The 13,999-nt window shown below is 37.2% G+C and overlaps 1 protein-coding gene across 2 annotated transcripts in view; it reads right to left on the reverse strand.

The window, feature by feature from the left end:
* Positions 1–1,408: 1,408 nt before the first annotated feature.
* The window catches only part of PLA2G4A (phospholipase A2 group IVA), a 146,999-nt gene continuing 134,408 nt past the window's right edge, over positions 1,409–13,999 (reverse strand). The window contains exons 14-16 of one of the 2 annotated variants that reach the window (XM_073011668.1): positions 12,435–12,630; positions 10,754–10,911; positions 1,409–2,014 (exon numbers count right to left, since the gene is read on the reverse strand). In XM_073011668.1, the coding sequence (XP_072867769.1) occupies positions 1,883–2,014; positions 10,754–10,911; positions 12,435–12,630 (486 nt within the window). In that variant the 3' untranslated portion in view covers positions 1,409–1,882. The remainder of the gene's footprint in view (positions 2,015–10,753; positions 10,912–12,434; positions 12,631–13,999) is intronic. The other variant, XM_007989144.3, reaches the window with a different exon arrangement.

The following is a 13,999-nucleotide window of genomic DNA, read 5'->3' on the forward strand; positions in this document are numbered from 1 at the left end:
GTATTGATTGGGGAAGTGGTAAGTGTCCACGAAATCTTCACAATTTATGTTCAGTGACTGCTGTAAAGACAGGCGTAAGGAATTGTAAAAGTATTAATTTGGGGAACTAATAAGTGTCCATGAAATCTTCACAATTTATGTTCTTCTGCCATGGCTTCAGTCAGTCCCTCTGTTCAAGGTCCCTGACTTCCTGCAACACTTCCCCAGGACCCCATGTAAAATTACACACCTCTAACACTTCCCATCTCCTCTTTTTCCTGCTTTAATTTTCTTCTTAGCACTCATAACTCTCTTAACATTCTACATACATCTTTGTCATGCTTATCATCTTTGGTCATCTCCACCAGAATGCAAGGTCCTCAGGCAGGCACTTTGGTCAGTTTTTTCCACTGTTGTGCCCCCAGATCCTGAGATCCTGTAACATGCCTGACAGCGGGCAGTAGGCACTCATTTGCCATAGGCATAAATCAGTGAACAATAGAATGAATGTTCAAGGCTTCCCTTTATTGTTTTTTGTTTTTCCTCATAGGCAGAAATGGGAAAGGTGAGAGGATAAAAAGAAAAATGAATAAAGAACTTAAAGAAAGATAATTCAAAGAAAGAAGAATGGCAGAAAGTTAAGAAGAGGAAGACCTTAGCTTTGGAACATTCTGAACCAGAACAGTTCAGCTGCCAACTGCAGCCACAGTTGTGTCATATAGTGTTTCCAAGACAAGTCTTGCAGATGCAAAAGGCAGGCCACTTATTAAGCTTAATTCAGCCATTACCACTTTTTTGGATTATTCTCTAAGGTCAACTACACTGGTTGTTGGATAAGCAGTCCAGGATAATATTAGCCAAGTGAAATGTTACATTAGAAGTGGTATATTTTTTCAACTTAATGAACAAACAAACACATACCACTTTCTGAAAAAAATTATATATTCATCTTTTCAGAAAAACATCCATGATTTAAAATTAAAAGTTTCGGCCAGGCACAGTGGCTCACACCTGTAATTCCAGCACTTTCGGAGGCTGAGGCAGGCAGATCATGGGGTCAGGAGTTCGAGACCAGCCTGGCCAACGTGGTAAAACCCTGTCTCTACTAAAAATATAAAATTTGGCTGGATGTGGTGGCGGACACCTGTAGTCCCAGCTACTTGGGAAGCTGAAGCAGTAGAATAATTTGAACCCAGGAGGAGGGATTGCAGTGAGCCAAGATTATGCCACTGCACTCCAGCCTGGGCGACAGAGTGAGACTCCATCTCACAGAAAAATAAATTAATTAAATTAAATTAAATTAAAAGTTACACACTTGAGTTTAGGATGAACACCTTTTGCATTTGAAAGCAGTGAATATGAGAATCTTTCATAGCAATAGTCCAATATCTCATTTAAAAAATAACAACTCAGTTATCTCATACTTATTTGTATATTTATGTATTTATTTCAGGTATGTATATATATGCATATATAAATAAAAATAGTGTTGTCTCATGGGATGAATAAATCTAGTCAGTGAATAACATTCATACATAATGCGAAGTCTTATTGAGATTGAACTGTTAAATAGTTTAAAAGAAAAAAACCATTTTTAAAAAGAACACACATAAGAAAGTTGGTGAGAAATGTTTAAAAATACTGTATATATCCCTACATTTGTGTCAGGAAGTTCATACTGACTGAAAAGGTAGCTAAGTATATCCTTACATAATCAACATCGTTTGTCAACCTAACTAACTTATAATAGTATTATTCTCATGCAGCTAAGTAACTGCAACTTTGAGTATCAGCCAGTCTCTCATGATCAGTACAACTATCTGTACTGTACTTTTAAATCCAGTTGTCATGGAATTGCAAACTGCCTCAGCATCAGAAACTGCTGCCTTTTCCAGTACATGAACTATGCTTTGGGTTTACTTAGAAACTCCTTGTTGAAAAATTTTCTTGCCTCAACATTACTAAGGGAAACAGAGCAACGAGATGGATTCTGTCTTCTATATTCGATGCTTTCAACCATGGCTTCTTTTATCACCTGTAAATAGAGACGGAAGTTGTATAATTAGTGCTGCTATGAACTCATTTATACATTTTTGATTAAAACAAAAATCTAATGAATCTTTTTATTAGGGTATTTTTGGCATATATGAATAGAAATCTATGCGTCATGCACACACATTTAAATTCAACATCCCACCACTGTGGTCTTGTTAAGTTTCTATTCAGCTACTGTTCCTTCCCTTACCAGGGAAAGAAGGATCCTGGAAATGTTCTAGATTTTATGCTGATAAATTTGGGAATAAAATGGTAGCATGGTAAAGTTATGTTGGTTCTACTGTTTGCCAAAAGGGTTGGATAACAGGGAAGAAACAAGTAATTACTAAATATATAATTTATGTTCTTTATAATTAGTGGGCAAGTAGAAATGAAAGACCACCAGGAAAGTAAAAGCTTTTCCTAGTGGAGGAAGAAGGCATTGCTGGATAATTGCCTTCCTTCCCCAACTGAACCAACACAGTTATAAAACATGAGCCTGCTCTATCTAGGAAACACCATGCTCTGTGATTTCATTGGTGAAAATGAATTACTACTTTTTATTCAGCATACATATATCCAATATATATTCTTTACATATACCCATGTTAATGGTAACCAGAATAAAACACAGGAAGCTACAATGTCTCAGAATTGCTATTTCAATTGTGATACACTGGTTTTGGTATGAAGTTAAAACCTAGTTAGAATTTGGGGAAAGAAGAGAACATTCAGAATTTGGTAGATAGTTATTGAAGAGCAATGGAAATGGGCTTTGGAAGAAGGCCTGAATAGTAAATCTTGTCTCTGCTCCTGCTTCAGAACCTTGTTAAAATTAGGAAGACTCCATTCCCCAGGACAGTCCTCATTTCATCTTTTTTGTTTGTTTGTTTGTTTGTTTTTTCTTCCTTTTTGCGGAGAACGGGGTCTCGCTATATTAGCCAGGCAGGTCTCGAACTCCTGGGCTCAAGCTATCCTCCTGCCTCTGCCTCCCTGAGAGCTGGGATTACAGGCGTGAGCCACCGCGCCCGGCAGGACCTCATTTCATCTTGATGACCAATGAGGTAGATGTTTCTGGACACCAGGGAACAGAGGCACGTCACAGAGTTATTCCACAGTTCCCTTTATTCTCTACCTTAGAGATTGTTAAGCAACATTAAGGTACAGTCCATGGGCTTTTCAGCCCCCTGCCACAGGTAGGAATACTTGGCAAGTCCGAGCAGTTTAGGACGCTATGGCCTCCTCCTACTTACAACTGCTGTGGCCCACTTGGCCTTAGCTCAGAGGGATTCTCCCATTACCACGTGCAAGCTCACTGGGCAAGCACGGCTCATTGCCTGAGGAGATCGTGTTTGCATCACTTCAACATGTGAGATCTAAGTGGTGCAAACATGCAGTTATTTTTCTGTGACTTTATGTCACAGACACCCAACAAGCAAGGCTCTCTATTCTCTAATAGTAACTTTAAACAAGCAGTCAGACTTTGGAAAAAGGGAGCTATCACAGGAATATGATTCTTTTATATGTCTTACTTTAAAACGTAATATATGTAATTATCTTCTGGGGAAATGGGCTCAAATGTGAATGAGTCTGTTAAGGAAAACTGATATTTGCTGATCCCACTTTTCTTATGAATAGGGAACATAATTCTGTGATGACAAAAGATGCTTCAGACCTGTGAAGGAGACTTGGACCAAAGGCCACCAGGCACAAACACTTCTTGGCTGTCTGAGATGGAGGGGAATTAGTCTAAATACTTGAGGCTGTTTTTTCTTCTTTAAAGTGGAAATAATGTACCAATTTGGGGTTTTGTGGGATCATTTCTATAAATGGAGAATTTCTATAAAATTGGAGATCATTTCTATAAAGTGTTTTGCATAATACCTGGTACATAAACATTTCACAACAGCTATTATGCTTGTTATTTCTAAACTGACAATATGTGATGAAAATTGGGAACTCTAAATTAGAAGTGAAGCTATAAAGTTCATAAGAAATAAACACACCAGGTATATAACCACGAATGAGCTTATTATATTGTGTAAGTCAGCAAATTGTTTCTGCTATTCAAAATGTCCTACTACATCTTCTTTTAAAAATCTCCCTGCCTTTCTAGAGATCTATATCAGCAAATTTATCAATTGGTTTCTCCTCACAGCAATCCATGAAACATCAACCCTCACTGCATAAAAGTGTCCAAATAAAATAAAAACCAACCATTTGCTTTCTAAACTCCTAAAAAGCTTTAAAATAAAAAAGACCATAGAAAAAATTAAGCTGACAATGACTGCTGCTATCAGTTCCTTTAAAATAAATTATTGAGCATAAAAAAATCAGCAATATCAATATCAGGAACTAGTAGATTTATCGTAATTAGACCTCAGCTGGTGTTGCGAGTGAGCAAGCCATTCTGAAAAAGGAAAACAAACACTTTCAACTCTGAAAACCCCAAATTAGAATGTGCAAGTTGAACCACTAGGTGGCACATTCACACCATGAAACCATTAATTAGGTTTTTCAGATTACTGCGGAAAACACCGTTCTTGGGAGTTACAGTTCTGTGATAGAAAAAACCAAGCCCAGCACTAGATTGGTTACTAAATTCAAACATTTTGGCATCCTACATGATACAACTACACATATCCAAAAAGGCATTGTATTAAATTTAAACCTTTGTTTTTATTATTATACAAGAAGTCATCTTAAACGGTGTTTGTATCTCTTTCATTCTTCCCTGAAATTCATTGAGATTACAAATCCTTCTCTTCAGTGTTATCCCAGCAAAAACCCTCATATCTCAACATTCTCCATCCCCACAACCTATCCCATGTCATCTTCGCTTGTGCCATTCCATAGCCTCCTATTGTTGAACCAGATCTCTTAAATCTTTGTTAATGAAAGCAGAGAATAAGAAAAACAAGCACGTAAAATGTGATCTTCCCTTCCACATAAGAAACAAATTTGTAGAGGTGAGATTATAAGCAATCTACAAACAAATGTTGAGTTATCACAATAGAAAATAAAAAATAGCCCAAGAGAGAAAGTTACAGTATATTTTGTTAGAGAAGTAAAAATTACAAATATAGGAGAACACGAGAATATATTTAGGTGTAAATTACTGTGAATTTGCTGGATGATGCCTGCCTTTTCAAATAAGAACTGAAATGTCAGGAAGGCAGAAAGTTCATCAGGCTTGTCATTTTTTTTTTTTTTTTTTTTTTTTAATACCAGCACTTAGAACATGGAAGGTACATAATAAATATTTGCAAAATTAATAAATACACAGCAGGTGCTCACTAGAGGTTGACTGACACAGGCCAGCACTCAGTTCAGAGGGACAATGAGACCAGTTGAGTTAAAGGAGAGGCAGGGATTTTAAGTGGAGCAGAAGACCAGGAATTCTCTGTAGAAGAATAATCATATGAAAAGGCTGAGGATGGGAGGCTGTGGCATGCGTCAGAGACATCTGGGAATTGGCTGGCCCTGCTAGAATGAAGGCTGTGTTTGGGGAACACTAAGAAATAAGGCTGCCTGAGAGACAGGTGGTTCAAAAGGAAGGAATGAAGGAGAAAAGACATGCAGCCTCATCTCAACTCCCCCACATCATCGTGATTTCCAGCAACCTGCCTAAGTAATCCATGACTCAGTTTTCTAACTTACAAATTAAAACTCCACCTCACAGGCTAGTCTTGAGTGTTAAATATTTGACGGAAAATATTTGGCTTATATGAAGCACTCAAAACTTTTAATTGTTCTTTCCATGCTGTACCCCTAGTTCCTGAAACAGTTTCTGGCATGCTAAATAATAAATATGTGTTGAATTAATTAATAAATGAGACAGAAAGAGATTATAGGCAGCATTAAAGGTAGATGAGTTATGGACTAATATATTAGGCAATAATACATAATAGTAAGTTTATAAATTATATCTAAAAGATAAGAACCTTGACTTGTACCTATACACGCTTATCAAGATGAAGAAATATCAATAAATTAAGAAATAAGTACCAATATTTCTGGATATGGATGTATCCTCATTTTAATTAACATTTAATGTTTAGCACTTTGTAAAATTATTTAAGAAAGAAAAAAGCTCATTATTTTGCATCATTGGCATACGCTGAATAAACTGACACATAAATGGTTCTAAGACTATGCCTATCAAATGAATAATTTGAATAAGTGAGACTGGGAAACCATATATTTTCCTGTGACAGCAAATTAACAGGTCCTAAGAAAGAAATCTCAGAGGACATATTCCCTCCAGATCAAAGTGGTGGTTTAAGAGTAGATAGAGTATGTAGCCATACGACGTGGGTAGGCATGTACTATATACAAATTCCCCACGGTTGGGAACTGCCTCCCTCCAACCAACAGCACCTTGTATCCTGACACGTGCTACCCACCGTAAGTCAATGACATATTAAACACCCATCATGAAAATTGTACTGTATATTTACTTTAGGTGTCAGGCATTGTGATCAGTATGTCTAGAGAATACAAGGTAAATAAAGCAAGTCACTGGTTTTAATTAAAAGCCAAAAACTATGAACAATAATAATTATATTAGCTGCTTCAATTTACTATTTCATGCCACGTCCTTAAGTTATATTATTTTACTTAACCCCCACCCCGATCCTACATGATATATACCGTCGTTTCCCTTTATAAAATAGGAAAGCAAAATTTAGAAAGGTTAACCAATATGCCCCATGCCACCCAGCCAAGAGGCAGCAGAGCAAGGATTTGAATACCCAATTTGGTCAGACTCCAATGCCTCTGCATCCCGTCCCCGCCCCGCCACCATCACATGTCTACCAGTGTAAGTCACTATACATTAAGTTTTTGAAGGAAAAAAAAAATGAAATACTACTGTAATTGTACAAGTATCGAGACAATGTTCAGTGAAAAGGAATTTGGGAGGATTGAGTAAGAGCAGAAACCTGATGCTATGAGAAACCCAGGCTGCTGTCATGACGTGAGCAGAAACAGAGCAGAAGTCCTCTAAAGATAAACTAAAATTTAGCTTTGGCGAAGCAGGCCAGCTAGGATCTCTTGATAAAATGAAGCAATAGGAGGGTGCAGCTGGCTGACACAGCATGGCCTCTTTGGAGGAAAAATTGAGGTCAGAGTGAATTGAAGAGGAAATGTTGCCCTAAGCCACAGTGGTCACAGTTGCAAAGTTGAAAACTTGTCTATGAAATTGGCAAAGAAGTGACTCTGCATTGTAAGAGTTTATATTCGCAATGTCCATCCACTCTTTACAAAGAACTCTGATGGTCTATGGCAGTAAACATATGGTGTGTTGCTGAAGCGTGAATCGGTCTCCTACTCTATTCAAATGGTGTGGGAATGAGAGAGTCAGCTAACTCAGCAGTTTTGTTGCTCTTTAAGTACCATCATTTACAAAGTTGTGATTCTGATAAAAATGTGTTTTCTTAAAGTGGAGAAGAAGGGAGTCACACTAAGGAAGAGATAAAATGTCAGTGAAAACTGAAAATTTTATCTGTTTATGAAACACGCGCGCGCGCGCGCACACACACACACACACACAAAGAGGAATTACTTGAACATGAGTCTCAATGTTCATATAATTCTGGAAAAAGCCTACCTTCATTTGTTCATTCAGAAAATATTTACTTACTGCCTAAGCTGGCATTACCTGTACAAACTTGTCTATGTTGTTAATCTGGGGCATTTGCAAAGGTCTTTGGGTGTAATCCCCATGGACCTTCAAGGGTACAAGATAAGGACATGTATAGGTAAGGTTCCCATTTATTAAGCAGCTTCTGTAATCATGCATCACCCAATTGAGCATTCACTACTACAATTATTATAGATCCTACCACACCTGTTTCAGAGAAGAGGAAGGGGAGGCTCAAAAAGTGTAAGCAGCTTATTCAAAGTCACATTTATGACATTTAAAGATGATATAATGCCCATGACATTGTCTACACATCCTGTGCCAGAAACAGTAGTAGAAGCAATTACAAACTACTTAATTCTCAGAACTGAAGGACTTGGAGATATAGAAAAGATTGCCCTTTATGGCTAATGCTTTTAGCGTCAAGTGTAAAAAATATTTCCCTGGGTCAAAGCCATAAAGATACTCCCCTATGTTGTATTCTAGAAACTTGGTTTACTTTTCTACTCAGATCTACAGGCTATCTGGAATTGGCTTCGTTGATAATGTGAAAGAGGTCAATTTAATTTTTTCCTTTGTGAATAATCATCTGATCACTTTTTTTCTTATAGATAGTCACAATGTATTTAAGGATGATTTTATTTAGTGCTACTGTCTGTCCTTGGACAATGTCATGTTTTCTTAATTATGTTACCTTTCTGTCTTTCTATTTGGTAAAGCAAGTCTTCTCACTTTGCTTTCCTTCTTCAAGATGAGTTAGCCTACTTTGGTCCTTTTCACTTTCATATTTTTTTAATGAATTTATCAATCTTCTTACAAAAATCTGACAGTATTGTTACTAAACATGCAGGGGAAATGGGGACGGACTGGTGAGTGGGTACAAAGTTGTAGATGGGGAGGATGTAAAACGTTCTGGAGACAGATGGTGTGGATGGTTGCACAATAATGCAATGCACTTAATGCCACTCAACTGTACACTTAAAAATGGTTAACATGGTAAATTTTATGTTTCGTATATTTTGTCACAATCAAATGTGAAAATGGATGTTTAAAACTGCTAAATTAATGGCTTGTGAAGAATCAACATTTGATGAGGTGTGTAAGTCAGGACAGTTGTTCTGGGATTCAGTCTATTTTTGTTCAGGTGCTAACTTTTACATCTATGTATCAAACAAACTACTTTGAAGAATGTTTGTAAAATATATAAATAAAACTATATCATTCCTTATTGCAAATTGTTTAGCAGACTTTATATAAATTAGAACAGCAAGACAAATATACTTGGTTAAGATACACATATGTATATGTATATCTATTACAAAGTCCAACACGACATTTGTATATTCCTACAATCTGTTTTTCCATTTGAGAAAGATTTATCAAATTTAATACATTTCATCCCAAGGAATGTCTAGTTTTGAGTTTATTGGGTCAAACTGGAAAAATAGGGTGACTGTGATATTAACTCTTACCTCTCTTTTATTAGCATGAGGTTTTATAAAATGCAACTAACTCTATTTTGAGAATTTCTGTTCATTCCCTACATATCATAGATTAATCATTTTTCTCTTAACCTTTCAATTTTTGCCACCACCATAGAGATAATGTATCACGTGGCTTTCAGATGTCCACTGCTCGAAGTATTTTTTCTAAAAAGGAAACAAATCTATGGAGAAAATGACATATGCTATACATTTTGATAAGCATTTTTAGATGAATTATCATCTATTTGTAAATGAAGGCTGAAAAGAATTTTATAGTTGTAAGAATCAAAGCTTATTGGGGGAAATTTTACGCATTTACAAAAATTAAAGATACTGATTGACAAATATACTATGGTGCAACTGTGACGACTGCACACAATTACTAGTCTCAGGCCAAACGAAACAAGCAAGCAAACTAGATGTGTGGAGTTCTATTAGCTCACAAAATCTAATTAGAGCCCATATAAACAGAACACTCATTCACATATTCTGAGTTCCTTTATGCCATTTACACAGTTACCAAAAAGACTGGCAAATCAGGCATGATGCCTTTCCTTCTCCATTTAATTTCTTTTTTTCTGTTTTTCTAATGTACAAAATCCAATCAGGCCAATGAACTTAAGCTTTCACAACTGATAATCATTTGTCAGACACTATGATTTGGAACCACAAGTCAATGATTTCAGTTACAGAATAGTGTTCCTAAATGGTAAGTTAAAAATGAAAGAATTTCACCTAGACACAGAATCTTAGCAGAAGATACACTAATGATAGGAAGGATTGATACTGATGACAATGACTTTTTTCTAAAGCAAAGAGTACTTGACATCTCAAAGGCTAAAAATAGGAAAGGCTGGCAGGGCGCGGTGGCTCACGCCTGTAATCCCAGCACTTTGGGAGGCCAAGGAGGGCAGATCATGAGGTCAGGAGATGGAGACTAACGTGGTGAAACCCCGTCTCCATTAAAAATACAAAAAAAAAAAAAAAAAAAAATTAGCCGGGTGTGGTGGCAGGTGCCTGTAGTCCCAGCTACTCGGGAGGCTGAGGCAGGAGAATGGTGTGAACCTGGAAGGCAGAGCTTGCAGTGAGCTGAGATAGCGCCACTGCACTCCAGCCTGGGCGACAGAGCGAGACTCCGTCTCAAAAAATAAAAAAAGGAAAAGCTGTTACCTTTTGTGATACTGCCCAAATTCACAAAAAGAAAACATGTAAAATCATAAGTGTATTTATTAAAATTCATGTTATATTTTTGCAGATTAACTACACTTCTGGCTCCATTCATTTTCATGCTCATATTTCCTTTTCATCACTTTTCTTCTTTAATTATAATTTATCATATAATAAATATATTAGATACTTCGGGAAAGAAACTGAGTATTCACCATTCAATAAAATAATAGCATAAAATGAGTTTCCTTATTTTTCCTTATTTGTCAGTTTTGTAGGGTTCTTCTGAAGATTAGCAAAATAATTCACGAAAAGTAAAGTGGCATATTTTGGGTGGTGTCATTCATAACACTTTTTTTTTTATTTTTAATTAAAAAGAGGTATTGGTGTATTTATATGGTATGGAAGTCATTTGACATAGTCGATGGCCACAGGAGATACTTACATCAATGTTGTTCAGAGTATTGAAGTGCATAAGATCATGTAGTCTTTTGAATGCTTGATTAGGATATTGAAAATTGAAGGTTGAAAATGGTGATTCCGGGTCATCAAAAATATCAAAGTCAGCGATTTCTTTCTCTTCCTCAGTTTCCCTTGGAACGCCTAAATACCAGAAGAGTCACAAAGGGTGTTACTTTGAAAACTACAAAATATCTCTAAAACCCAAGGAATAAAACATACACACATAAAGACAGCAGTGGGAGCCCCCACAGAGCCAGGTACTCCGTAGCATCTCTGACTTTATCATTTCTCTGTGTTCTGACCGGATGACATCCAACTGCCAGTATCTGACATCTCTGTGCTTGAGGGTTTTCTATCCTGCCCTGCAACTGTAGAAGCCTGCTTGGCCCACTTGCAGCAGGCTGGAAATTCTGATAAATAACCCTGTTCCCCAGGCGGTGGTCAACCAAAGACTCTAGAGAGTTAGTATCTAAATACTCCATTCCCCTGCCTTTTGGTGTGTGTGTGGGAAGCATGACTGTGGGACACAGGTCTATTCCATTTCGTAGTCTTTCCCAGGGGATCAAGTTCCCATTGTGGTAGCCGGCTTGCTAACGCAACTTTGTTGTCTGCCTTCCTTCCCTTTACCACTTCCCCATTTCCTTACTAATAAACTAGAGTGTTCCTCAGCTCATCCAAAAAACTATTTGCACTTGAGTCCTTTTCTCAGAATTAGTTTCTGGGAGAACCCAAACTAAAACATTATGTGGCTATCTTTATGCCATGGAAATCCCCTACACATGCCAACTGCTCAGTGAGCCTCTCCTTGAGAATTCACAGTGATAGAAAATTCACTGGGTTTCAAGTGCTCTACTGACTGATAACTAAAAATGTCAGATTTCCACCTTCTCCTATGCTGAACTATATGCTTCACAATAATCTTCACTTCTATTGGTCCTTTCTTTGTCTTCCTGAGAAATCTAGAAAAACACCATTTTTCTCAGCATATTCCCATTACTCATCCTCCCTATTTTTTGTGTCTTTCCATTCATAAAATGGAAAACACATTTTCTGGTCCCAAAATACGGTTTTTGGAGCCTTAAGCATTCTGCATGTAAATCTTTAGATCTCCTTTCGTTAATCAACATTTTCCAGGATACACAAGAGCCGAGAGACTCCTCTGGTTGTGGTTAAAAAAAAACAAAACAAAACAGCAAAGACTACGTGTCAAACTTGATTCTTGTTTTCTATGAAATACAACATGGCAAACTGAAATTGCTAGCCATTGTGTACTGCTAGATTACGTTAATCTTGTGGTCAACTAAAATTCCCAGAAATTTGCATGATTTTTCTGAAATAAAAGCTTTCTTACAAGGGTGATAGTCAAAATGTTTGATTAAAAATCAATCAGGACAAACACAATTCGAAGTATTGAAGTAAAGTCCCAGAGATTTTTGCTAAACTAGTTGCTGACTTTTCAGTTTCTGGACTGTGAGCAAGTCAGGGGATCTAGGGGTAAGAGGAGAAGTACTTGAGGTCTCAGAATAGCATCTATTTATCAAGGTAAGGGAGACATTCGGTAGTGTAATAGCTGGTACAGCAGCGCCAGAGTGAAACAGTTTAATGTCAGTTTCGCTCCCCTACTTAATTTCTATTTTATGGAATACAGCTTACTCCCTACATACCTGGAGCCTTGTACTTTCTGAAGTTGATGTTGGCCAGAACAAAGTGGATGATGGTTGGGCAATCTTGCTCCATATCAGGATTCTTGGGTTTAAAGACATAGCACTCCTTCAGCCCTTCCCGATCAAACACATAAGGATCGATCTTTGGAAAGGGGAGCTTGTTCATTTTAGCCCACTTTTCTGCAAGTAGAAGTTCCTATGGGAAAGAGGGAAAGATGCATTTGGAAATTTTCAGTTTTCATTGATTCAGTTGGTCTGACCATTATTCAGTGTTCACTAGGTGTCTACTGTGTGCCAGCAATGTACTCCTTGCTAGGATGAATCACGACTCTGTTCTCAAGAAGCTCATTACATCTCAAAGAAATTGGAAACAAACTCACTGTTGTTATGTTAATTCTTGGCACAAGGCTAGCTCCACAGCAGGCATTTGAAAAATTATTGATAAACTGAACTGAGCACAATTATGTTGAAGAAGCTGCTAGAGGAAAAAAAAAATTATGGGTTCAGAGAATTTATAGCCATGTGAATGTTTTTTCAACCCTTAGGAGTAAAAAAGGAATGTGATGATGCAAAATGAAGAATCCTCTGTTACTGGATTTTCACCTGTATCATCTCCACCAAAGTGTTAAAAAGCGCCAATCAAAACTTCATTCATTTTATGTATACAAAAATATTTGAGTTACTCTGACTCAGCTTTTTGTCTTCTTTTTGTGAAAATAAGTTGAACCTTTGGCCTCAGAGCATTGCTATTACATGTAATGGCCAACAGAGGACTGTACAGATGTACCAAGAGCTTATTTAATGGCCGTGGCAAATTGTATGATGGTTTCCATGTATTAGCTCCCTTCCTGGTAAGCTGATTATACATTCCCACCAGCATGAGAAGACAAATAGAACAGAGCCTCCACAGGTGATTGACAATTGCTGGCATGTAAGTGGCCAAGAAATACATGTTCGTGGTCAGCCACTGAGATTTGAGGTTGGTTTGTCTCTGCACCAAAGCAGGCTAACTCACTGGGGTAAGCACCCCTAAAATTAAGTTTAAACTGAAGAACATAAATCAATATGGAGAGATGTAGTGAAGAGACCTCATTTCCACTTATGTGCATCTTCAGGGAGAGTGGAATAAATAAGAAGCAGAATATCATAGTGGGAAAAGCACAGATTCTGGGACCAGATGCCTGAGTCCAAATACAAGCTCCATGGCCTTGGGCGTGTTTCTAAACTCAGTGTCTCCATCTCAGATATAAAATGTGGATGATATAAATAATACCTATCTCATAGGATTGCTATTAGAATTAAATAAATTAATACTTTACAGTGCTTAAAACAGTGCTTACCACATATTAAGTGTTATGCAAATGTTTAATAAATAATTGCCAGTAAAGAGAAGAAAAGAGATGGAAGGAAAAAAATGAGGAAACCAAAAGAGGAAAAAGAAAGGGAAGAGAGATAGGAACATTAGAGAGGAAAATTCCTAGAGGGGGAAGTTTCGGGGATACTGTCACTAGAATCTTAAGTTCTTTTTAACTACTCTTGTCATCACATTGATCCATTCCACAACA

Source organism: Chlorocebus sabaeus, chromosome 25 (assembly GCF_047675955.1).
Source record: "Chlorocebus sabaeus isolate Y175 chromosome 25, mChlSab1.0.hap1, whole genome shotgun sequence".
NCBI lineage: Eukaryota > Metazoa > Chordata > Mammalia > Primates > Cercopithecidae > Chlorocebus > Chlorocebus sabaeus.